The sequence below is a fragment of the Lacerta agilis genome, chromosome 2 (assembly GCF_009819535.1).
Source record: "Lacerta agilis isolate rLacAgi1 chromosome 2, rLacAgi1.pri, whole genome shotgun sequence".
In the NCBI taxonomy this organism is placed as follows: Eukaryota; Metazoa; Chordata; class Lepidosauria; order Squamata; family Lacertidae; genus Lacerta; species Lacerta agilis.
This window is the reverse complement of record NC_046313.1, coordinates 98,125,783-98,152,925: the sequence shown is the minus strand read 5'-3', so window position 1 is coordinate 98,152,925 and position 27,143 is coordinate 98,125,783. Positions and strand designations below refer to the sequence as shown.

The following is a 27,143-nucleotide window of genomic DNA, read 5'->3' as shown; positions in this document are numbered from 1 at the left end:
AGAACCGTGCGCAATCAATAATGATTCTGTCTCACGGCACCTTTTGCTACCCAGTCATTCCTTTCTTCTTCACACAAACACTCCCCTCAGTAATTTCGAGCTTTGAATACCTATTTACCTTTCTATATAGCAAAGTAAAAAGAGGCCTTCCTTTCCCTTTTTAATAATCCCAGGCTACAAGCATATGCTTGTAAGTGGGAATTCGTCAGTGGGAATTCGTTCCACAGGGAAAAAAAAACATGTATAGGATTCGGCTGCAATTACTCATATGCCATTGCAGTGGTTAGCACTGCAGGGAACATCTTTCTTTTTATAAGCTAAGGCTTTGATAGTCTGCGCTCAGGCCCAGTTCACACTGTTCTGCCAATTGCTGTTTATTTTCTGCCTGGATTGCATGAAGCTTGTTGGAATGGTAGGTCTCTGAATCACTTGCCCTGAGCACGAATCACAGTTCTTTATGCTACCTCTCAACCAACATTTGGAAATTTGCAGCTGAGGGCAACATACAGAGCTCAGGTCCTAATCCATTATTTGATTGGTTGCCAGAAGCTCCAGCTTGTCTTCTAGCTGCCACCGTGCTTTCCGTGGAGTCAGGTGCTAATATTGAAAGGCTGTGAGAGTACGCATGGAGTTGAGGCCCAAATAAACCACAGTGCATGCGCAGAAGGCCACATATAGCCCTTTGGATCTGCTGAGCAGATTTGAACATTCCCCACCACCTATGGTTTAGTAATAAAAAGAATAAACAAACTAGTTTCCTCATTCTTTTAAGATAAGGGTTGCAACTTGGAGCATCTGCTTTGTATGCAGAAGGTCCGAGGTTTAATCTTGGGCACCTCCAGGTAGGAATGGAGAATTTTTTTGCCTGAAACCCTGAGCTAGATTTAGCTAAGTAGTTGTACTAGCAGAAGCCAGTGCAATGAGTCCCATTAGTGCAACAGGATTTCCACCCCCTCTCCTCCTCCTGCCCCCTCCATGAGCACTAGAGGGCCTTGAAAACCCCCCAGAACAACACACAGAGATCATTCCATCAGGCAAGCTTAAAGCCAAAAACTTGTCAATGTAGTGCTAAGCAAATGCTTAGTGTTACATCCAAAGGAAGCCACTCCGGGGACCCAAATTAGGGAAAGTTACCAGCTCCTAAATGCTATTCAACTAAACAATTGTATAAGTTTTGCTAAGATACATGTTTTGAAAGCAACTATAATTGAAAACAAGACCGGGGCCTTAAAAAGGAATAAATGTTCCATAGTACTCTATAATATACTGTATGAATTCTTTTCCAAATACGTCTATGTGAAAATCATTATTATCTACTATAATTTCTTTAAAAAAAAAAAACAACCCTCTTTAATATCCTTTTTTTAAAAATAGTTATTTTTCTTTAGCTAAAGTAATTTGCATCTGTGAGCTAAATCTAATTTAACTTTGGTAATATTTAATTTAATATTAAAAAGGCTTTTGTCAGGAAAAACAATTGTATCTCCATTAAAATCAATCCTAATACAAAAGAAGCATTAAAAAGTTTTATAAAAGGTGAATGAATAAAGATTAATGATTCATTTTTCTTAAAAGATTTGAGATACAATTTCCATTTTCCAAAGGAAAACATTGTAATTAGAGGAATCTGCAAATTGAAATTAGCTTGCCTCTTCATTTTTGCCATTAAATAGAGTATTTAATTAGCATTTATAGTATTCAGGTTCTGAATTTAAATATAAACTAGAAAAGGACTTGAGTCACACTATTGTTTACATGCAAAATACCTAAATTGAATCTGCTGACAATGTGAATTAATTTTTTCCCTAACGATGCAAAGCACATTTTCTGAGATGAGTGAAAATCTTACTTTAAAAAACCCTTTTCCTTATTTGCATACATATTAATCCCTGTTTTAAAAAAAACATTAATTCTCTTCATTAAGCGCTAGTAAATGTATTTCGAACTTCTGATAATCAAGTTTGGAAACTATGGCCCTATTTTCAATGCAACATTTAGCATCGCTGAACTATCTACTGGATAATGCTTGTCTACTGTTTGTGTCACGAGGGTAAATCCCATTTGCCTTTTTAAAAATTACAGTGATTGCAAGCTCTTGTGATTAAGGAGCTAGCACTCATCCCCTAGAGTCTCCTCTGAAACAACTGGGTACTTTCAGAGACCACTTAATCCAGTATGTTAAAAATACAAATTTTGGCTTGCTGGAAAAGGTAATCAAGATCAAATCCTAATGCAAAAGATGGAGTGCTTTGAGGTTTTTTTCATTTATTTAGATAAGTAGAGGTGATTGGAATGTGTTAAGTATGATCAGTATAATGAGTAGTTGAGTTTGCTGGAAATTCTGCATTAGATCAGATACAGAAGGGTGAAAAGTTATGTGGATAGATTAATAGGTTTGGTTGGTAAAAATTTTTTAATGATTCTATTCTATTCAGATGTTCCATTGAGATCAATAAGGCTTACTCCTGTGTAAAGTAGGTATAAGTTTGACTTTCTCTTAGTCTCATATTTGCATCGACACCTCCCATCTACCCAGATGTAAACTGGTTGCTAATCCAGACCGGCGCAATCAGTTGAACTGGAATGATATTTTCTAAGTAGTAGTATGCCAGTTACTTGTTAACATGCCTCCATCGATGCATATGGTGCCCATATGGTTAGAAAGCTCTACAGTTGTTCATCTTAGCTGTAACTATGTGCTAAACATGGTTGTAAGAATTTGCCTAAGAGAAAGGTGCAACCATGCGCACACTCATTTCAGTCACTGGATAGCTGGATTGAGCTACTTCACAGCTCTTCAATACTGCTGGGATTATAATACTGCACAATAAACTAGAAGTGGAGTTACAACTGTGATCAAGACCACATTATTGGCATGACTACAGGTGCCGCATAATACCCATTCTGCATTTATAAGAACTCAATTATGTAGTGTGGCACTTAGGAACCCCCTGCCTCTTGAGATCAAGCATACACCTTCACTGTACTATTTTCTGCAGCTGCTAAAAATGTTCTTGTTTAGACAGGCCTACTCAGATGCTTAGAAAGTTGAGGTAATTTTAATCTTCGTTGTGTTTTATGGTGTGTCTCTTCCCCCCCCCCTCAATTTTATTGTTTAATCTTTTTGTAAACCACTTTGAGTTTCTTTTTTACAGTCAAGTGGTATATACATTTTGTGAAATAAATAAATAAATACCTCAGTTTGCAGCACTATATCCCCATAGCAAGCTGAACGTGGGCATGCATTACTGAAGTGGGATTTAAGTTTCAGTGTAAACAAAGAAAGAGTCTTGTGCTACCTTAAAGACTTCACCAAAAATGCCAAAGGTTTTTGTGGGTCATAGTCCACTACTCAAAGCTTTTGTTGTTCAGTCGTTCAGTCGTGTCCGACTCTTCGTGACCCCATGGACCAGAGCACGCCAGGTTTCTTTCACTGCCTCTCGCAGTTTGGCCAAACTCATGTTAGTAGCTTTGAGAACACTGTCCAACCATCTCATCCTCTGTCGTCCCCTTCTCCTTGTGCCCTCCATCTTTCCCAACATCAGGGTCTTTTCCAGGGAGTCTTCTCTTCTCATGAGGTGGCCAAAGTACTGGAGCCTCAACTTCAGGATCTGTCCTTCTAGTGAGCACTCAGGGCCGATTTCCTTGAGAATGGATAGGTTTGATCTTCTTGCAGTCCATGGGACTCTCAAGAGTCTCCTCCAGCACCATAATTCAAAAGCATCAATTCTTCGGCGATCAACCTTCTTGATGGTCCAGCTCTCACTTCCGTACATTACTACTGGGAAAACCATAGCTTTAACTATACGGACCTTTGTCGGCAAGGTGATGTCTTTGCTTTTTAAGATGCTGTCTAGGTTTGTCATTGCTTTTCTCCCAAGAAGCAGGCGTCTTCTAATTTCGTGACTGCTGTCACCATCTGCAGTGATCATGGAACCCAAGAAAGTGAAATCTCTCACTGCCTCCATTTCTTCCCCTTCTATTTGCCAGGAGGTGATGGGACCAGTGGCCATGATCTTAGTTTTTTTGATGTTGAGCTTCAGACCATATTTTGCGCTTTCCTCTTTCACCCTCATTAAAAGGTTCTTCAATTCCTCCTCACTTTCTGCCATCAAGGTTGTATCATCAGCATATCTGAGGTTGTTGATATTTTTTCCGGCAATCTTAATTCCGGTTTGGGATTCATCCAGCCCAGCCTTTCGCATGATGAATTCTGCATATAAGTTAAATAAGCAGGGAGACAATATACAGCCTTGTCGTACTCCTTTCCCAATTTTGAACCAATCAGTTATTCCATATCCAGTTCTAACTGTAGCTTCTTGTCCCACATACAGATTTCTCAGGAGACGGATGAGGTGATCAGGCACTCCCATTTCTTTAAGAACTTGCCATAGTTTGCTGTGGTCGACACAGTCAAATGCTTTTGCGTAGTCAATGAAGCAGAAGTAGATGTTTTTCTGGAACTCTCTAGCTTTCTCCATAATCCAGCGCATGTTTGCAATTTGGTCTCTGGTTCCTCTGCCCCTTCGAAATCCAGCTTGCACTTCTGGGAGTTCTCGGTCCACGTACTGCTTAAGCCTGCCTTGTAGAATTTTAAGCATAACCTTGCTAGCGTGTGAAATGAGTGCAATTGTGCGGTAGTTAGAGCATTCTTTGGCACTGCCCTTCTTTGGGATTGGGATGTAAACTGATCTCCAATCCTCTGGCCACTGCTGAGTTTTCCAAACTTGTTGGCATATTGAGTGTAGCACCTTAACAGCATCATCTTTTAGGATTTTAAATAGTTCAGCTGTAATATCATCACTTCCACTGGCCTTTTGGTTAGCAAGGCTTTCTAAGGCCCATTTGACTTCACTCTCCAGGATGTCTGGCTCAAGGTCAGCAACCACACTACCTGGGGTGTATGAGACCTCTATATCTTTCTGGTATAGTTCCTCTGTGTATTCTTGCCACCTCTTCTTGATGCCTTCTGCTTCTGTTAGGTCCTTTCCACTTTTGTCCTTAATTGTGGTAATCTTTGTATGAAATGTTCCTTTCATATCTCCAATTTTCTTGAACAGATCTCTGGTTTTTCCCATTCTGTTATTTTCCTCTATTTCTTTGCATTGTTCGTTTAGAAAGGCCCTCTTGTCTCTCCTTGCTATTCTTTGGAAATCTGCATTCAATTTCCTGTATCTTTCACTATCTCCCTCGCATTTTGCTTGCCTTCTCTCCCCCCCTATTTTTAAGGCCTCATTGGACAGCCACTTTGCTTTCTTGCATTTCTTTTTCATTGGGATGGTTTTCGTTGCTGCCTCCTGTATAATGTTACGAGCCTCCATCCACAGTTCTTCAGGCATTCTATCCACCAAATCTAAGTCCTTAAACCTGTTTTTCACTTCAACTGTGTATTCATAAGGAATTTGATTTAGATTGTATCTTACTGGCCCAGTGGTTTTTCCTACTTTCTTCAGTTTAAGCTGGAATTTTGCTATAAGAAGCTGATGATCAGAGCCACAGTCAGCTCCAGGTCTTGTTTTTGCTGAGTGTATTGAGCTTCTCCATCTTTGGCTGCAGAGAATATAATCAATCTGATTTCGATGTTGCCCATCTGGTGATGTCCGATAGGGGTGCCTGGCGTGCTCTGGTCCATGGGGTCACGAAGAGTCGGACATGACTGAACGACTGAACAACAACAACTTCAAAATTACTTCAAAGGGCTATAAGAAACTACTGCTGCAGTTGCCAGGAAGTCCCATTTTAAAGCTAAGTCCCATTTTAAAGTAATTCCCATTCCGCTTTGTCTGAACTATTCTCAATGGTAGTCTTCAGTCAGGAAAGGTTTCTCCTTGTGAGGTTTAAAATGCCTCTGCTACCTCACTGCAACGTTTTTGAAACTACTCATTAATTGGTTTCCAATACCCTCCCTCTTGCCCTCCTGTTGGCATGGGCAGAATACTTGGCCGCAATTAATTCTAGAGTAAGGGGCGTTGAAGAGCAAATGTACCTGAAAATGATTGCTGTGGGGATGCTCTTTAAGCGCAAATGCACCTAGAACTTTGATTGGGACAGGAAGGAGAAAGCCAAGATTTCTGCTAGTGAACAGCTTGTTCTGGGCTAAGCAGTTTAAGAACATAAACTAGCCCAGCATCCTGCTTCCCATAGTGATCTTCAGGAAGTTCACAAGCAGTACATGAGGGCAATAGCCCTCAGCTGCTGTTGTCCTCCAGCAACTGGTATTGAAAGGCATCCTGTGTCTAGTCTAGAGATGGTCTTTAACCACCATGACTAGTAGGCCATGATTGCTTTATCCTCCATGAATTTCTCTAATCCCCCTTTTAAAGCTAAGTTGGTGGGCCATCACCACATCTTCTGGAACCAAATTGGATAGTATGCCACAGCAGTGAGAAGGAGAGGCAGGGCACAGCCTGGATGGAGGCACGAATAGGATCTGGTGCGGACATCATGAGAAGTTCCATCCCAGATCACTTGCTGCCGCCTTTATACTCTACCCTGCTCCCCGCCTCTCACTAGTTCACCCAACCTGAGCCATCTGCTCAGGGATCTTACAGGCCTTTGACCATTGTGATTACTTCAGTTTGACATGATTACTTCAAAAGCTGAGGCTCCCTGGAAAAGACCCTGATGTTGGGGAAGATGGAGGGTACAAGGAGAAGGGGGCGACCGAGGACGAGATGGTTGGACAGTGTTCTCGAAGCGACTGGCATGAGTTTGGCCAAACTGCGGGAGGCAGTGAAAGATAGGGGTGCCTGGCGTGCTCTGGTCCATGGGGTCACGAAGAGTCGGACACGACTGAACGACTGAACAACAACAACTTCAAAATTACTTCAAAGGGCTATAAGAAACTACTGCTGCAGTTGCCAGGAAATGCCCTACTCCAAGAAGAGAGCGAGCAAGGACAAAACAAGTTTTCTGGTCCATGTTTCACTTAGGTTAAATTAGCTGGGTGTGTACGACGCTTGATGCTTGAAAGAAAAGTGTCTTGCAGCTGAACTGGGATAGTTCTGAACCCACACATACAAATGGAATGCCATGTTAACAGGTTTCCCTCCCTGATTTGTGCTCTTCCTTTCCCCTTACCCTCTTGTACTCTGGAGTGAAAGTGGGACAGGAAGCTCTGGGGAAAGGCAAAAGTGGAAATGTGGGGAGTTCACCTGCCACATAATCCTATGGCAAGTTCAAACCCCATGGAACAAGCAGGAGAATTGTGCTAAGTTGACTCTCCTATAGAGAGATTATACTACTGTTCAGTTCTTTTTCAAGTTGGATTTTTATTTTATTTTTTGGTCCAAAAATGCAGGAGAAGTGAGCATGGTGGAAACACGAGGGCTATAATTTGCTTGCTACTTTATGTGGATGAGCTGTAGGGGGGGGGGAACCTGAGTAAACTAAAAATGAGAATTCTACAATTCCTAATGCAGACAGACTTCCTCTTCATCATCATCATCACCATCACCATCACCATCACCATCATCATCATCATCATCATCATTGTATCCCGCCCATCTGACTGGGTTGCCCCAGCCACTCTGGATGTCTCCAACCACTTTCTGCCTTGTGAATATTATGTTTTAGAAATCACAATTTGCTAGGACCCTCAGCACCTAAAGTAAAGCCTACAAAGGAAACAATAAATTGTTTCCACCTACTATGATCTGAAATTCATGAAGCATGTTTCCTTAGCCTCTGTATGAATGGGCCAAAACAACCATTTTCAGCACCATGTTTACAGGGAAATATGGCCCAATGTATTCAATTGCATTTTATTGCAGGCCTGAGCCTTCTACCATCACCCCCATTTCAGATTCTGTATTTGGCTACAATGAAAAGTTAAATCGTTTGATTGTGTGCACATATTAGGATGCTCATATATCTATTAAAATTAGAATGTTGTTTTTTGTCATATTTTGTGTAAGCTCTATTTAAATTAGTTTGTTGCAGAACAGAGTTGCTTGATGGGTAAATTGGTGGATCAGATTCAGTGTTAACAAGTTCCTTGTCTGGTATTGTATATTGTATTATCAGGCATAGTTTTGTTCACATGTCACACTGAACACAGGTACAAGCTGTCTTCCCATGTACAAATATTTGTGTGAAAGAGTGAAGACATGTTGATTTGTACAGATTAACTCTTGTGTACCCAGGTACCCAAACTATACACTCATTGAATGGTACCTGTGAATAACTACATGAGCATACAACTCAATGTGCACACTTGCACAGATTGTACGTTCGTTGAATGTAACATGAACATCCCTCATGTGGCTGTGTTTTGCAACCAGACTCATATAAATGGCCCCTCCTTTTGTTGCAAACACCATAGCATAGTTCTTGATGATTCAGTAGTGAAAGTAAATGTTAATGCAATGGTCGTTGATCGTATCTCATGCACAAAAAATGTGGGGGGAAGTGTTTTGTTTTCTCCCCTTTTAAAAAAACAATAATTTAATATCCATTTAAGTGGCTTCAGCAGAAAGCAGCATGTAAACTGACAAGCATCCTATCAGGCTCTCCATTCCAGAATTCCAATTAGGTGTTTGAGCGGCAGATTGTCAGCACACTGGTTATCAGCCTTGTGTGATTGTAGTTTAGTGGGGCCTAATTTGCAATCAGGAGCCTATTGCACCCCCCACCCGCCAAACACTTTCTAAATTTCATACGCCATCATTTAGATTCTGTATTACTCTAACGGAGTATCCATTGTCTCCCCTACAAATTTTGCCTCTCCTTGGTGTATTGACACAGGGAGTAGGTATTACAGAGGGGTTGGGGAGGAAGCAAACCCTGTTTCCAAGCTAGAAAGGGGATGTTAATTAAACACTGTATATTCCCCCACACGCCTCGCTGAAATATAAATGACTCATTTGTTAGTCAACTGAAATTATCTTGCCCTGAACATCTTGTGCTCCTGTGACAAGGTTTGCCTGCGCATGGAAAATCACTTGCGCTGGCCGTTTTCCGAGTTTTCTAAACTGCTGTGTTGCTTTGACATGGTGTTCAAATGAATGGTATTTTCTGCTAGTCTGAGGGAGGAGGGAGAGGAAGGAACTTAGCTATTTCAGGCCACAATCCTGTATAGCCAGATAATTTAGGTTTTAGGTGGTTTCGTATCTTTTTTTTTTTTTTTATGAAGAATTTATTGGCGTTTTCATAACACAACACACACCCAAACCCACACCTACAAATATAAAACAAATACAAATACATATATTGCCAGGATTCTTCTTCTTGTTTATATACATAAAGAAAAATTTCTATTTCCGAATCTTGACGGTTGACTTCCCCTGCCTTTTCACCTTCGGTTTTAAATCCATAATCTACTTTCTTAACATCTTATCTCTGAAAAAAGAATTTAACTTCAATTAAAGATAACACAATTATCTTAATCCTCATATTCTATCATAAATCTTAACAAAATATTCTTATAAAATCTAAACTTATTTCTTCTGTCCTTTATCATGCTGCTATTAACATAAAATCTCGATATCTCCTTACTTATTCAAGATAAACTTACAATTAACAACCTTCACCCTCCGATTTCAGGTACCATAACAGACCATTTAACTTTTACATTTAATACTTCACCCCACACCCCCTCTGTCCATTGTCTTTCTCTGTCTTTCGCCGGGACCAATCTTCCAGTTATCTTCTTTTCCCAGATGTCCACAGATCCAGGCAGCATTCACAACAAACTTTGCATCGAGCTTCAGGATACACATCATCTCTTTTCTGGGCTCCTCCGCTTCTTTGTACCATACTTCTTCTTCTTGTAAATATCTTAATTCCTTGTCCCTTGCCCCCGAGCTCCCACCTCGGGGTCTGGATATTGTAAATTTTACCGTTCCGGGACTGCCACCCCCAAAGAACGGTTCTTTTTCCCGGAGTCGCCCAGACATTTCAAACCATCCTTCAAGCATCCCTTCTAACTCTTTGCAAAGGTTTCCTTCCATTGTGTAAAACTTTTGAAAAGCCTCCTCTGTGGAAAGTAGATTTTTTTTATTTATTATCCCACTCAAGACTTTCAATTTCCGATTAAGCAGTTCCAGCCTCAAGACAGTAAGCATTTCTTCATCCGTTCAGAAGCATTTCTTCATCCGTTCAGTAAGCATTTTCATTTCTTCATCCGTTAATCCAGAGTTCAAAACAAGTTCAAACACAAAGTCCAGCATGTTGGGGGAGGGGGTGAGTGTCAAATTTCAGTTCCTGTCTCTTCCTCCCTTTATTTCAATTGTTTCCCACATCAGTCCAAATTTTCCATCGCCATTTTTCTGAAGCCAGAGCGTAAAGACCAAAACTTTAAACGGAGATATTTTCTGCCCACTTAATCCCCAAAGGGAAATCTCAGCAGTCTCAGTTTTCAAATTTCAAACACTTTGTATCCATTACTGTAGCAGCAGTCACTTAAACTGGTTATTTTCTTTCTTTCCCGAAGGGAGGGAGGCAGGCTTCCTTTCCTCTTCCCCCCGGATCGTTCCCAAGATGTAAAAATCAGTCAAATACTCACAACCACCGGGTTCTTTAACACCATTAAAGACAGGTAGAACTTAGACGCTCATCACGGGATTTGTCGCCGCATTTGCATCCCGGTTGGGACATGTCCCCTATAGCCCGGCTCCGTCGTCCCTTCACCCCCACTCCCCCTTTACAGGGGGAGCGAGGGAAGGGTTCGGAGCCACAATGGGCACAGCCGGGGAGCCCAGGGTGCGGGACGCTCTTCCCGCACCCCACCGGAGCCCCGCTTTGCGGTAGCGGGGCTCCAACCCCCGGGACGGACTGGGTCGCCTCGCAGCCGAGGCAGCCCACGACCTCCCGCAATGGCGTCGCCGCCGGAAGTCAGGTGGTTTCGTATCTTAAAAGCTACGTTTTCTGAACTTAAAACTTCTTTCCGAGTCAACGTTTAAAGACTGCACTGTCCACACTCATTTGTCCATAGTTGCTGCAAGCAATTCATATGCAAAGATTCATGTTTGAAATCATTTTCCTGCATGTTTGTCCACTCATGTGTTAGTGTTACATGTAGCATGGGGTGCTGGTGATGTCATATTGACGGTGGCATGCAGTGGAATGGCATACAGGAAGGAATGTCACTCTCTTCACATGGGTCACCACTACAAATGGGTTGGTACCGTATTTTTCGCTCCATAAGACGCACTTTTTCCCTCCTAAAAAGGAAGGGAAAATGTTGCTGCGTCTTATGGAGCGAAGGCTTCGCTCCCTGCGGCCTCCCCCCACCCCCCACTGCGTTTGGCAGGAGGTGGGGGGCGGCAGCGGAGATGTTGCTGGATCCTCCATGCACCTACGTTCGCAGAAACATGCTTGTTTCTGCAAACAGAGGCTGCGGGGTGGACCCAGAAGTTCCTCCTCTGCGCTGCCCGCCGATCCCAAAAGCAGGCTTTTGGGATTGGCGCGCGGCGCGCGGGGTGGTGGAGGAAGCGGCAGCATCCCAGCTGCTTCCTCCACCACCCAGCACCCCGCGCCGATCCAAAAAGCAGGCTTTCTGCATCGGCACGGGGAGCTGGGCGGTGGGGAAAGCAGCCGGGATCCCAGCTGCTTCCTCCACCACCCAGGATGCAGAAAGGCTTTTTGGAGCAGCGCTGGGTGCTGGGTGGTGGAGGAAGCAGCTGCTTTCTCCACCACCCCACACCCTGTGCTCATCCCACTTGCTTTGAAGGGAGCTGGGGAAGAGGGGTGAACGCTCACCCCTTCTCCCCTGCTCCCTTTAAAAAAACGGGGATGAGCCCAGGGGCGTCGCTGGGGAGGGGCGGTGGGGGCGGTACGCCCCCAGTGACAGGGTGAGCAGCGGCGGGTGGGGGCGACCCCTCCCGCCACTCCCACGCGCCGCTGCGCCCTCCGTCACCCCGGGAGCAGCAGCACACGGATGGGGTGCTGCCACCGCTTTTTTTCGGCAGGGGGGGGGGGTCGGCCAGCGAGGGGGGGTGTCGCGCTTGTCCCCCCCTCATCGCTGGTCACCACCCCCCGCCGAAAAAAACCGCGGGGGGGGGGCCGGAAAGGAAGCAGAGCAGGCGCGTTTAAGCGCCGCTCTGCTTCCTTTTCCCCTTTCCGCTGCTTTTTTTCGGCGGGGGGGGCCGACCAGCGAGGGGGGGGTGTCACGCTTGTCACCCCCTCCTCGCTGGTCACCCCCCCGCCGAAAAAAAACCGCGGGGGGGGGGCGGGGAAAGCCTGGAAAGGAAGGAGAGCAGGCGCGTTTAAGCGGCGCTCTGCTTCTTTTCCAGGTTTCCGCCCGCTTTTTTCGGCGGGGGGGGGCCCGACCAGCGAGGGGGGGTGTCACGCTTGTCACCCCCTCCTCGCTGGTCACCCCCCCGCCGAAAAAAACCGCGGGGGGGGCGGGGAAAGCCTGGAAAGGAAGGAGAGCAGGCGCGTTTAAGCGCCGCTCTGCTTCTTTTCCAGGCTTTCCGCCCGCTTTTTTTCGGCGGGGGGGGGGGCCGACCAGCGAGGGGGGGTCACGCTTGTCACCCCCTCCTTGCTGGTCACCCCCCCGCCGGAAAAAACCGCGGGGGGGGGGCGGGGAAAGCCTGGAAAGGAAGCAGAGCAGGCGCGTTTAAGCGCCGCTCTGCTTCTTTTCCAGGCTTTCTGCCCGCTTTTTTCGGCGGGGGGGGGGCGACCAGCGAGGGGGGGCACGCTTGTCACCCCCTCCTCGCTGGTCACCACCCCCTGCCGAAAAAAAGCCTCGGAAAGGGGGAAATCCCCCCTTTCTGCATACACGTGCGTCGTGACGTCACGATGACGTCACGACGCACGCGTTGTGCCCCTCCCCCAGGGGGGTGCCTCTGCGCTGCCGCCGCCCCCAGCAGCGCAGAGGCTAGCGACGCCACTGGATGAGCCTTTTTGAAGGGGTGCATGGTGCCCCTTCAGAGCGGCTCATCCCCACTTTTTTTAAAGGGAGCCGGGGAGAAGGGCTGAGCGTTCACCCCTTCTCCCCAGCTGTCTTTAAATCTTTAAACCTCCCCAACACCAGCGAAATTGGGGTGGGAGGACAGGAAGCCCTACAGCATCGCTACTGGGCTTCCACTTTCTCTGCCCCACTCTCTGCCCCACTTTCGCTGGTGTCGGCAGGGTGGGAGAGGCAGGGGAGGCCCGTAGCATGTTCCTCTCCCAGTCCCTCCACCGCTGCTGCCTTCTTCGCTCCCCCTCCCAGCCTTTTAGAGGAGGAAAACCAGAAAAAATATTTTTCTCTGGTTTTTCCCCTTTAAAAATTGGTGCGTCTTATGGTCCAGAGCGTCTTATGGACCGAAAAATACGGTATATTTAAACTGTCCCAAAACAAGTGCTCTTCTGAAATCAAGTTTTCCTTTGCCTTGATATTTGATCAGTGTTAGTCATCTTCTACATATGTATCAGGGCAGGTGGGCATAACCATATTTTAACATCTCATAAAAGATAGGAAAATCAGAAGCTGGGTTATAGCAAGTCAGGCCGTTGGTACATCTAGCTCACTCTTGTCTACTCTGACTGGCAGTGGTTCTCCAGGGTTTCAGGCAGGAGGCTTTTCTCAGCCCAGAGATGCTTGGACCTTTTGCATGCAAATCATAGTTACCTTCAGTGAGCTACAGCCTCTTCCTCATGCTAATTCCTCAGGCTAAGAAGCTTAGCTCTCTTTGTTCCTATAATTTCAGTCATTATTTCTGTTTGAATTTAAAAGTCTCCTTTATTCTAATGCTCTAGTCTAGAACTTTGCTGCCTAATTAGGAGTTCCTGCAAATTCCTAATTCTAACGCTTCAGATGTTTCGATGTGCCTTGATTTTGCAGACATTCTGCATAACAAATGTTTTTTCCCTCAGCAGTCTGACTTGCTGTATTTTGGGACTGGGTTTGAAACTTCAAAGGTGTCCTTGATTATTCCCGCCGCCCCTTCTCTCTTTTTTTCTCTTTTGCAAATACTTTGCACAAAGGTGGTTTGACTTGGTCTCTCTTTTGATCCGATACATTTTATGACCTCTTACAAAGTTTGTATTATCATCACTTTGCCTCTTGAGAAGCTGTGCTAAGCTGTTCTTTCTTACTCCATTTGGAATTTGTAGTAAGTGTTTTTTTCTCTGCTTAAAAATACTGAACAAGTGCCTCAGGGCTATGACTTCTAGGCTGATTTCATGGATCTCAGTGGATGGAATAACAGAAGGAGCCTAGACTATCTGCCTCCTGCCCTTAAATAGCGCATCTGTTATCTACATGGCGCTTGTAATGATAGGGAGATAGGGTGTTTGTAATTCATTATGGGTTATGTGCAGAGTTGGAAGACAGGCCTGCGGCCAGAAATGTTGTGTACCTAAGCATACCTTGGGGGGAATGGGGATCATAACTCAATGCAAATCAGCAGAAACCTAACCATAAATAGTGGAATTTAATTCTACATTGAACTGATGTATTACATTTTTTAATACCACCAGATGCCCTAGTGTTTCTCAGCTGCCCCAGTACTTTACCACTTGCTGGTTAAAAAACAATGGAAGCCAGGAGCATGATTCTAGTGACACACTGGATACAGTGCTGACTGCGCATTTCCCCTCTGCAGGGAAGCTGCCTGGAATGCCCCCAAAGGCAGCAGACATCTCCATACACAACTCTGGGACACTGTTGTGGATAGCATTAATGTTGTTACAAAAGCCGGGCTCCTGTCCCTCTCTTCGCCAAGCCGTGGCAGGAGACGCACACACAGGGTCTGTGTCCCTTTGGATAACAGAAGACACAGTGGAGGCTGTCGTGCTTTAAGAAATGTGGTTTTATTCACATATTTACACCTTCAGTTTGCATGGAGGGGGTCCAGGTCTTACAGCATGGCCCAAAGGCGGTCCTTCCTTGCCCCTCACCAAGATGGATCTCACCCTTAATTCTTCCCAGAAGCCCCTTGCCCTCCTCCCAGAGCAGCTACCCTGGCAACCTTCCAAATCTCCAGTCTCTGGTCACACCTGGTGCTAGAAGTTTGGCCAGGCTACCCAGGAATTCCTTTGCAGCTTATATTCTGCCTTCATATCACCAATAACCCAAAAGCCTACCATTTATTAATTTTAGTGTTCGTCGGATGCCTCACCCCCACAGTTCTGTGGCCCACCATGTAGACCTGCCATAAACAAGATTTAGGATATGCATTCAAAATAAAGCACCTTCGTTCATTAAATAACTCAGTTCCATTTGGACAACATCCAACATTGTGTGAGTGGACTTCCCATTCCTCTTGTCTGCACCCCTTCTAAAGGTCCCACGTGGGGGTCATGGAGGGGACGGGACGGAAGCCTCCTCCTACAAACAGAAGTCCTTTCTGCTAGTGAATGGACTCCACTGGATTTCACCAGTTGTGTTTTAGGTCAGGCATGCTAACTCTTTTAAAATGGAGCATAAACATTTAAAAGTTTTGAAAAGAAATCCCACCTTCTTGGTCATTTGTAGTCCATAGAGCACACCCTCTTCCTCCTTTTTCTTCGTTTTCATAAATCCCTTATGTCAAAAGCTTTTCACTCACCACTGAGTGTAACGTGCACAGATGTTCCAAGTATTGATTAAATACATGGAGGGGGGGGGGAGCCTCGCTTGTTCCAGCCCTGCCAGAGGTCACAGAGAGAATAATTACTCTTAGAGGACCTTGTATGTCATCCCAAATAAGGTTTCACAATTTCCTTTGCCATTCTCAGGGGATGGTGTTGGCAAGATGGAGGAAAGAGCTGTGTGCTGGATTTATCCCACTATTAATTTGTAGTCAGAGAGCCATGTAAATGCATTATGGCACTGGACACCTGAGCATTCATTTGGTTGTACAGTGGCAGACTTAAGTATCACCCTCACTCCAAGAATCCTGATTTAGCCAGCTCAGCCAGATTTTTCGGAGCTCTTTAATGGGGAAAATGTCACACTGCAAGAGCCTTGATTTTAAAGAAGTGGTTCTGCTTGTTTTGCAATGCCTATGTATATATCAGCTAAAGCTGCGGCTCTGATAATAAACAGAACATGGGAGTGCATCACATGTTTGTACTCAATTCATCTTGAATAACCAACTGTCTCAGATTCCATACTCCCAGTTGGTCATCACCTTTCCCCCCACTCTTAGCTACTCTAATGGTGAGTACAGCAGAGCGGTTCAAGGGCAGTTGATTTGCATTCAGTGTTATGAATATGTACCACTTATGTAAAGAGGCTTTTAATCTGCATTACTGTACTTCAGACTATGGAAACTGGAAGCTGTTTTGATTAATTGATGTGGGGCATGTGATCCTGTGTCTATAGCATTACACTCTATGCCACTGAATCTACAGAGTGAGGTATACTGAAGATCACTTATCCCAGATTAATTACTCTTAAATACATGTTCCCTGCACATTTGTACAGCTAGTCAGGGTGAAAAAAGAATGCTAAAAGTGTGGCTTGGTGACATTTTAGTCTGATTGCCCAGAATTCGCTTGAGTTTTAGACCTGCCCATGGAATAAACTTTCTACACTCCTAGAGTACTCTGTCAAGCCAATAAAATGTATGTGAAATATATACAAGAGTATGGTAGATTGTAGAATACATACTGGGTACTTTGGTAGCAGAAGGTTTCAGGTTCAATCCCTGACATTGTAAAGCTGGAAGGCACCATGAGGATCATTTAGTCCACCCCTCCCCCTGCAATGCCGGAATCTTTCACCCAACGTAGGGCTTTAACCCATAACCCTGAGATTAAGAGTCTCATGCTCTACCAAGTGAGGTAGTCAGAGTAGGAGGGCTGTCAGCTTTGCCATAAGTACAACTATACTGACATACATGATATATGAACTGCTTTCGCACTTCATTCCACAATAGTGTTCCCATTCTAATGTCCTTCTGCTGCCCGCTGGATCTTCCTTCTGGAAGCTTTCAACTAGACTCTTGCAGCAAAAGCCTGTCAAAAAAAAAGTAATGTTTTCGGCCCCATTGTGTCCTCTGCAAACGAGATGCTCACAGATGCTCTCTCACATGAGTGCAATATCACACAGGCAGGCTGGAAGTTCATGAATATTCAATAGATTGGTTGTTCTTGTGGGCTTTCTCTTTGTGGGCTTCATAATTGCCCGAGCCCACATGATTTGCTCATAAAAGTCAGTGACTGATGACCCTAACTAATGCTTTGCAGACTGCTGGCAGGTGTCGTCCTGAGATGAACTTCACCAATCATTGCTTGTCTATAGCCCCCATTTACTTCAGGGAGGCTCACACATGCTGGTCTTTTGGTCATTTTGGGGTTGGCCTTGATCTGCCCCAGTTGCACTTTCAGGATGCAAATACTTCCTGAGAAGTTGATGCCTGTCAGTTGTGGTTGTAGTTGTTGTTGTTGTCTCTTCTATGACTGTGGGTGGAGCAGATGTTTTAAAAATGCAAAGTTATCTGCCTCATGTGGCCACATCTGTACATCCATAGCACATGTTGTTAATGAAGCCATGGACTAGCAGGCAGTTTATTTCAGAATCCAAGAGTGCCTTGCTCTGCATGTTGCAATTTCAGCAGGTAAAGTGTCTGTGCCAGCATATAGCTCCCCTCGGGCCAATACTGGGGCCCTACTGCTGATGGCCAACATATAATTTGGCCGTTCACTGCTGCAAGGTGTGGCAAATATTGTTTTCTAGTTTTTATATACCATTTTTCATTAAAAGCAAAAAACAAATAAATCACAAAGTAGCTTACAAGGCAATCCAAGAAAAGTGAAAAACACCATATAAAAACAATAAAACATCAAAATATACAAAATGGGATTCCACTCAGTACCCTTCCTCTAACTCAGCACCCACACAGATGAATTCAACCTATACATTCACATATTCACCCATCTTAAAACACCCACCTACAAACACAGTCTCCCTCACTCTCAACAATGGCTATTAGATGCTGTTAAAAGGCGGTTAGGCAAATTCAGGGACAGCAGTTATGAGTCATGATAACTAAACTTAACATGCATATTCAGAAGCAATGAGCCTCTGAATACTAGCTGCTCTGAAACAACAGCAGGAACATAGGAAGTCCGTTGAGCCATCTAGCTGATGGAGAAGTACATCCCTGGTTTTTCTACATATCCCATATCCCTATTATTTATTGGAAGTATTTTATTGTTCTGCTTGCAAAGGAGTTGGTACCTGAGGATGAGTTTCCATTTGTAAAAAACACTGCTCTCTAAAGTCAGTAAATTCAGTGAACATCCTCCTCTTCCTCCTCCTTCTCATACCGCCCTATACCTGGAATATGGGTATATGCATATGCCCTTTTAAACCCTGTTCACATCTGTAGTACACAAACAGAACACTTGGCAATACTCAGTGTTCTAAATTTGTTAATGTCATTGAGTTAAAAAAACTAACAACCGCCATTTAGTGATGGAGGGTCTTCCCTCAAAGTATAGTACTTTTGGTGGTAGTCCAACCCACTCGCAATTCCTTTTTGCCCATACCCGCAATTCCTTTTCACAATGGCCTGTCTGATGTCTGAGATCTCACACAGTGATTGTTCCCTGAGGAAAGCCAGCCAAAAAATAAACCATATGGGGTTTAGGAAGGTTGTGCTGAGAGAATAGTGGGACTGCTTCACTGAGCACACTAGTCTCTTTCAAAGACAACAGAGTTCTCAGTAATTTGCAGAAAACATGTGTGGGCTGTCTGGATTGTCCTGGAATTGGAAAGGAGAATGGATGCCATTTCAGCTATGAGATTGTGGAATTCTTTCTTGAAGTCAAAAAGTATTTCACTAGGTTTGGAACTGTGTACTTCCGTTCCACGTGGATTCGGGTGCTTGTTCAAATGCAGTAATTGAAAATCAGCTCATTCTGTCTTCTGAGGAGATACCTCAAGTACCTTGAGCTCACCATAATAAATATATAATTAGGACTCATTGGCAGAGTAGACAATAGGCATATTGTGGACCATATGAGTTCTTCAATGAATGTTTTTTGTAGCATAAGAGCTTATATCATATATTGGAAAAACTACAGCTTTAATACTGTAAAGGAAGTGTCTAACATATTGTCATTTCAGAATCTAGTCCCCTTCAGATATCTTCAGCTACAAGGCCCATTAGCCTCAGCCAGTGAGGCAAAAGGCTGTTGTAGAAGAATGAAAATGTGATGGCAATAAATGCTACGGAGACAAGACAATTTATTATAAATTGATCTAGTTTTTTAATTCATTGTTGTAAGAAGAGTCTGACAGTTTCAAAAATGCAACCTGTTTTTCAATGTTTAATTGAAGGAGTAATTTAAGTTCTTCTAATTCCAAATGGACTTGATTTCAAACTATATTATATTAGTATTGCAGGGATTTTTTTTTACATTTTTTGTGCTTATTATGTAATACCCTCAGTTAACCACCATCACCACCAAAACAAGACAAAACTGGATGCTAGGGAAGGAATGAAGGAAGCAGGAATTAAAATGGGTCTTGGGTGTCAAGAGGCAAGGCTTCATGAGGGTAAGGAGGGAGGGGTTTGGAGGACTCCTCCCATTGAGTTCATGAACAAAGAATAGCTCAGCCCACACCCTCAGACACCTCTCAGGAGCTGGCCTTGGCCTGATGAGGTAGCCATGTTCTGCTATATATGTCATAAAAGAAAGCCAAATCATATAAAAAGTGTCTGGAGAGTCTAGTCCTTGTCAAAATCTCAAATTATGTTTAATTTTATCCAATATAGCTATATTCCAGAGTGAGTGGTCACAAAGCTTCCAGTGTCAGATTTTGGGCTGTTTTCGAGTTGAAATTACTATTAAGGGTTGCTGATTTGAGACTCATTTTGAGCTTGAATCTGTCCGGTCTTTACTATCTGCCACTACATTTTGAACATATCTGAATGGAGCACTTGGGAAGGAGGAGGGTGGGTGGAGATGTGCTGAAAAGCATTTCCAATCCCATGTATGAGGAACCTTTGTCCTTTCAGATGTTTCTGAAGCCCCCTCAGCCCCAGCAAGCATGGCCAATGGCCAAGGATGGTGGGAGTTGTAGTTCAGCAACATCTGGAGGGCCAAAGGTTCCCCACACCTGCTGTACCATATATGGCCCTCATCATCATGGTGTGATGTTAGCTTATTGCAGTACTAGCAAGAAAGACACCATACGTGTACCTGCTGGAACCTGTGCAGTTTCTCATGGGTGCATGTTTGGATGAAGGGACTAATTGGAAATGTTCTGGTGCAAAATGTTGTTCATCACACTTTTCACATGTCACATGTTCATCACATGTTATGAAACCTGAGTTTCCTTATTGTTGTTGTTGTTCAGTCGTTCAGTCGTGTCCGACTCTTCGTGACCCCATGGACCAGAGTACGCCAGGCACGCCTATCCTTCACTGCCTCTCGCAGTTTGGCCAAACTCATGTTAGTAGCTTCAAGAACACTGTCCAACCATCTCATCCTCTGTCGTCCCCTTCTCCTTGTGCCCTCCATCTTTCCCAACATCAGGGTCTTTTCTAGGGATTCTTCTCTTCTCATGAGGTGGCCAAAGTACTGGAGCCTCAACTTCAGGATCCGTCCTTCTAGTGAGTACTCAGGGCTGATTTCTTTGAGAATGGATAGGTTTGATCTTCTTGCAGTCCATGGGACTCTCAAGTGTCTCCTCCAGCACCATAATTCAAAAGCATCAATTCTTCGGCGATCAGCCTTCTTGATGGTCCAGCTCTCACTTCCGTACATTACTACTGGGAAAACCATAGCTTTAACTATACGGACCTTTGTCGGCAAGGTGGACCTTTCCTTATAGGTAAAGGTAAAGGACTCCTGGACAGTTAAGTCCAGTCAAATGAGACTATGGGGTTGGAGCACTCATCTCGCTTTCAGGCAGACATCTTTCCGGGTCATGTGGCCAACATGACTAAACCGCTTCTGGCACAACGGAATACCGTGACGGAAACCAGATCACATGGAAATGCCGTTTACCTTCCTGCCACAACAGTACCTATTTATCTACTTGCACTAGTGTGCTTTCGAACAGCTAGGTTGGCAGGAGCTGGGACAGAGCAACGGGAACTCACCCCGTCGTGGGGATTTGAACCGCCAACCTTCCGATCAGCAAGCCCTAGGCTCAGTGATTTAGACCACATCGCCACCTGCATCATTGGACACCACTAAAATATTTTTCATAGAGCCTGACATATGCTCTTAAACTCTGTAACATTAAAAAAGGTAGGATCAGGCCCCTCCTGATAGCTTTTAGCTGACAATTTCCAGATTTTGTAATAAACTAAAGCCTCAATTTCCTGTGCTCTTAGCAAGTTCTTTGCTATTATGCTGTGCTATAAGCAAGTGCATAAGTATGTGTTCAAATAGTGATCTGCCCACACGTAGGGGACTGCCTTTGTTTAAAGGAACAGAAGTGGTGGCTGGAGGAGGCATTGAGATCACGTACATCACGATCCCAAGCCTGTTTATTCTACTGTGAGCTCTGCTGATTTTAGCATGAGGGAATCCCAGATACTGGTGCACAGGCCCTCTAGTCTTGGCACTAATACTTTTAAGAAATTATTCCTGGAAGATACACCAGTGGCTGGTGTAGATGTAACACTGTGAGATCAATTAAACGCCGGTAGGCAATGAGGGGTGTTTTTCAGGGTCTTTGCCCACCCTTCTCCCCACTTCTTTGTCCCCCACCTCCCCAGTTATTGATATACAGACTTTCCTACAGGGCAGATGGCCCTGTAGGAAGAAAGAAGGTAGAGTCTAGCTGGCTGGAAGAGGCTCTGAGGCAGTCTTCGCATGCTTACTTTACTCTCCTGGAATCCTTCCCACAGGGTAGCTGGTGACAGATGGCTGCCACAGAGAAAATGTTGGCGTACATAGAAAACTAACTATTGTTGCCTTCAAAATTTAGAGAGCAGTGCCTGCACTGGGTAGTAGGTATGTGTTGGGGGGGGGGTGGAATCCAAAAGTTCAGGGGCTGCTGGTTGCTCAACCACAGCTAGGCAATAGGGTATCATTATGCCTGTACTGAATGAGCCAATCCAATGACTCTGTTACAGCAATTCAGGGTTTTGACAAAGCTACAGTACTAGCTATTTGTTTGAAAGAATTCCATAGCACATCCAGCTATGAAGCTAGGCCAAAGGCTGATTCATGTGACAATTTTTGTCATTGCTTTGTATTGTCACCTGGTCCTGAAGATCATCAGGGAACGCTCTGTGCTGAACAAACACCTGAGTGTGGGTTAACATGATTGTGTAAATATCCTGAGATGTTATATGACCATAAATCAGTTACTCCTCTGTGTACACACAGTCTCTGTCACACATCTTTTCTTCTCAAGATTCATTTTTGTGATGCTACTTCCCAACATGAGGCAGATGGTAGGTTTTTGTCTTACATGCTGTTCTTCTGATAAATAATATCATAAGCCTAGTTACAGCTAAACTTAGAATTGCTCAAAACTGGAAGATGGACATTTCAGTATTTAAAGGACAATGGTTCGAACTATTTTGGTCCTGTTTAGATCAGGATAAGCCAGAATCAGGCTAACCTGGTGGAATGTTTGTTAACCAGGACATTTTTTCTTAGTTACACTGGATATCCAAACAAGGTTCAGTGTTAAACATATGATGATAAATTTGTATCAGACTAGCTTTGTTATTAATAAAGATGACTCTTATACAGAACAACTGGAGGGATGGAAGTGGTGTGGGATTATTACTTTTTTCCTTCTTGTTGTCGTTCAGGGGGCTGGAGGAATATAAAAAACACTAAAATGAAGAGCATGATATCAAAAGCCATCCTCCATGGATTTTGCTGAATATTTTACTCAAAGGAGAAAATCCTAAACGCTTCAAACACATGCACGTTCTACCTGATCCATATTCATAGGCCTTCCCTTGCTGTGACTGATTTATTCCCCTTTGTGGCCCTGGGGTGTTCATAGTCTATAGTAAAGGCAGCCTGAGTAGAAACCAAGTCTATCTTTACTTACGATCAGGAGGAGAAAGAGCAGTCAAGATATTAAGGGAAGAAACAAATTATTTGTGAAGGAATATTTCATTATACCATCACATATGTCACAATGTTTGGTCATACGCCACATATATTTGATCATATGTCACACCTTGGATTCCCAGGTATCATTTCACTACAAAGTAATGTTCCTAGAAAAGTACAGCTGTTAGGAGATGGTCTGTATGGAAGCAGCTGCCTGCTTGTGAGTAAAATGATGCTATAGAATAATAATAATAATATTTATTAATAATAATAATAATAATAATAATAATAATAATAATAATAATAATAATAATATTTATTATTTGTACCCCGCCCATCTGGCTGGATTTCCCCAGCCACTCTGGGCGGCTTCCAACAGAAATCAAATACAAAAATATCAAACATTAAAAACTTCCCATAAAAAACTTCCCTAAGAATGTGTTCTTTGGTGGCTGCATATTGTTTCAGTGGCCCTATGAATTTAGCTGCCATTGCTTTCGTTATTCATCAAGAGCGCAGTTGTTGGGACTGCCAGATGTCCCTATTATGATATCCCCGAGAGCCAGTGAATAGAGGGTCAGACTGGAACTTGGGTTCAGATCCTCACTCAGCCGTGACACAAAGTGGGTGGCCTTCACCCAGCCACAATCTCTCAACCTATAATCTACATCACAGGATTGTTGTGGTGAGCAGGGGGGAAATAGGATAACTTTCAAGTACACAGTCTTGAGCTGCTTGGAGGTAGGGCAGGATAAAGATGTGTGTTCAAGTGTTAGATTAGCCAGCTTTGTGGTTTTCACTGATCCTATTGTTTCAGTGGTTTTCTGAGTGTTAATTGTTGTGGATTCTGTGGTTTTAGGCATCCTGTATTTCATACCCAACCCTGGATTCCACTTAGATGAAAAAATAGGCTATAAACAGTATATATTTTGTGCATGTTGTGTGTGCGTTCGGCGGTGTGCATGCCCCATAACCTTTTATCACAGCTCCACTGACCATGGCCCTTAGTTTTAAACAGTTCAACTCACTAGTTTCATGCCTGGAGGGGGCTCAAATTTCTAGGAAGGGACAGTGTTCTGGAGCCTATGTACACCCGTCATTCTAGATCCAGAGAGGCTGAATGCCCCCTGCAGACGACCCTCCCCTATCTTCCTTAGATTTATTATGGAGTGACTGCACCCTCCTTATACCATCATCCCTAAGTGACTTTGAGATTATGTGAGTTTGGGAAAATATCTGTTCCCTGCCCCCGCCCCGCCCCAATCCCTTGTGCATACTTTCAGGAGCAAGGAAGTCAGAAAGTGTTGTCTTTTCAGATTTCAGTATGGGCATTGTTGGGCCAGTCCCACAGATCCTTCCATGGGGCACTAGGCTGTTTGCAAGCAATGGGTTGGGTTGGGTTAATGTATGTATGTATCACTTAAAAATCTTAAAGCAATTTGCAATACGAAACACATCAGATACACATACGAAAGCTTATACCCAGAACAAACTTAGTTGGTCTCTAAGGTGCTACTGGACATTAATATATATATATATATATATATATATATATATATATATATAATCTCAACTGTGTCAGACCAACATGTCAACCTACCTGAATCTACAATAGAAACACCTAAGTGTAATAAAAGCATAATCAAAATTATAAAAATCCAGCCATTGTTGCTGGCTGCCCAGCTCCCCGCCACACACACACAAAAAAACCTTTGCCACTGAATGAATGAAAAGGTAGGTGCCAGGTTGGACTTCAGGGGAAAGTATTCTGTTTCATAGGCTAAAAAGAAAAGGCTTGTTCTTTCTGCACACAACCATATCTCCATATGCTCAGCTAGTTGGCTTTGGGTTCAAGGGACAGCAGAATGGGGTGGTCATGCACAAAACATTTGAGAAATACTGCCCCGGCTTCATCAATCTCCTTATTCTGAGCATTTCAATCCGACAGCCCTAGCATTGTTAGCAGAATTCAGAAATTGAGGGCCTGCTGCATGCATTTGGCCAACTTCTTGCAAGAGATTTGCTTGGCCTTTGAAAGCTGTGTGAGTTGCACTGCCCTTTTTTCTCTCCCCGCACCCCCCACCCCAAAGCCCTCTGCTATGTACCTCTGTTCTGGAAACAATGGCACTACAAATTGCTTTGACAGTGTCAGCAAAGCTGGCGGGATAGAGTGGGCTTTTCTGCTTGGCCGTAATTCCAGAAGCCGTGCTGTGCGGCAGAGAGACCGCTGCAAACCTTTACAAGCAGAGGCAGTCTCTTGCGTGCCGGGGAAGCTAATCACGGCAGCGGCGGAGGCGGGTTCAGGACCCCGCACAGGTGTTGAGGAGCAGCAGTTCATTAAGGAAGGCAGGAAGAAGGCTTTCTCTCTCTGCTCTGTCCAGGCTATTGTTAAGAGCTCCTGACAGCTGAGAGCAGCCCCTTTGCTTGTCACAATAGCTGCTCATGCTGAGCAAGGCTCATTAAATATTCAGTCCCAGCCTCGAGCAGCTCATTAAGGCAGCAATGAGCAGTGACGTGGCTGCTGGAAAGCCCTGCCTTGCTTAGCATCACCATGCACAGGCTCATTGGACCTCTGGATGCTCTTCTCCTCAGTGCCTTCTCTGTGATGACCAGCTTGTGCTCCCTGCTTTGCATTAAGTACAGGTAAAAAGAGCAGCAATTACAATGTGTTTAGGGAAGCAGATTCAAGTCTAAAAATTTGGCTGGTTGGAGCATCGATCGGTGGGCTGCATCTGAGTTGCCCTCTGGCCTTTTTAGTGTTCGACGGGGTAGGGGGGCGTCGCAGAGGGAGGAAGCCGAGTTGACATCTACCACAGGCTTTTCCTTAGCAAGCATGTGTGCTTCTCGCCGTTTTGCAGGAGAAGCCTGCAAAGGGGATTTGCACAGCCAGCACAGAGTTGAATGAGGCAAACTTTTTTTTCCTGTTGAGATTGCAACTTCCCTAAGGAAGTTGTGTGGCCGTTATGTGTGTTCTGCTCTAGGTGCTGCCCATTAAGTGGCATGGTTCTATATGCTTCCAACACTAGTGTAGTTATGATTGTTTTAGTTTTCTTTTAAGAAGGGCTGCTATTGAGCCACAACAATTGACACCCAAAAGTTTCCTTTTTAAGTGAATGCATGCACTCTCAGCTGCTAAACTTCCTAGACTGTTTGTTTAATGAGAGGTAAGAAACAGGAGGCTCCTAAATGAAATGCTGGTTTATGGTGACTGGTAGCAGCACATTTCAGCGTTCACTTGAGGGTCACTGGCATGACAAAATCAGAAATTAAACTTTGTGTGTGTTTGTCCGTGTGTGTGATGCAAATGTTTGGCATGCTTAGCAGGTCATAGAGCCCTGAGAATGCTTATTATGTTTCTCTTCAATTCACAGAAAATGTTTTCAGACAGCTCATTTCTATGTGGAAGACAGCAGTTCGCCTCGAGTGGTGCCAAACGAAACCATTCCCGTTATTCCCATCCCAGGTAAGGAAGGTCTGACATCATGACTTAACTCATTCATACTTTGGGCTCCTTACAAATCACAGTTTGCACTGTATGTTCTGTATCAGTCAATCCGCTTCCCTCATTGGCTGACTTCTTTATACATTTGGAGCATCCTGCAGTTTGTAGTAATATTTCTGTAAATCTTCATTAAAATGAGGGGGAAACACAAAGTTTGGATTAGTGCATTCTTATCTGGTTAAGACACAAACAGCACTGATGGTATCATAGTGGTGAGTCCCCATGTGTCTTCTACTTTTCTGGCTCTGCCCTTTTGCCATTAATCACTTACTCCATCTTTCTTGTTCACTGAAGTTTGTAGTGTGCACCTTCTCTGGCCTCCTGCTGTGCAGGGCAATCTTATTAATGTCTACACAGAAATCCTGACATTCACGGAGACTTACTCCCAGGTAATGTTGGATTGCAGTGCAAGTGGAACTCCAGTTGCCAGGTCTCCGTAATGAAGACTTTTGCTTGCCATGCTGCCTGTGACCTTTTGAGGGTCTCCATAATCTGCCTATATTGTACCTTTTTATCTGAAGAAGCCATTGTTAGGGCTACATGTAATAAATTTTTAACATTATTATGTATATATATGTGTAAAGGCTTAGTCCTCACAATAAACTTTATTCAACCTTTCGAGGGCAGGGGGAGATCTCACCTATGCAGTACTGTTTTATAGGAAAACTCTTAATTTAAATGTGAGTGGCCAAATAAGATGCATATGTTTTGCTTGAGGCAAAGTTGTACCAGTTTAGTCCTAAAT

The 27,143-nt window shown here is 44.0% G+C and overlaps 1 protein-coding gene across 4 annotated transcripts in view; it reads left to right on the top strand.

Annotated features, from left to right (window-relative positions):
* Nucleotides 1-27,143, top strand: part of PTPRG (protein tyrosine phosphatase receptor type G) — a 565,261-nt gene that overhangs the window by 488,116 nt on the left and 50,002 nt on the right. For all 4 annotated transcript variants that reach the window (XM_033141322.1, XM_033141320.1, XM_033141319.1 and 1 more), the window contains one exon: nucleotides 26,268-26,359. In XM_033141322.1, coding sequence (XP_032997213.1) covers nucleotides 26,268-26,359 — 92 coding nt within the window. The remainder of the gene's footprint in view (nucleotides 1-26,267; nucleotides 26,360-27,143) is intronic.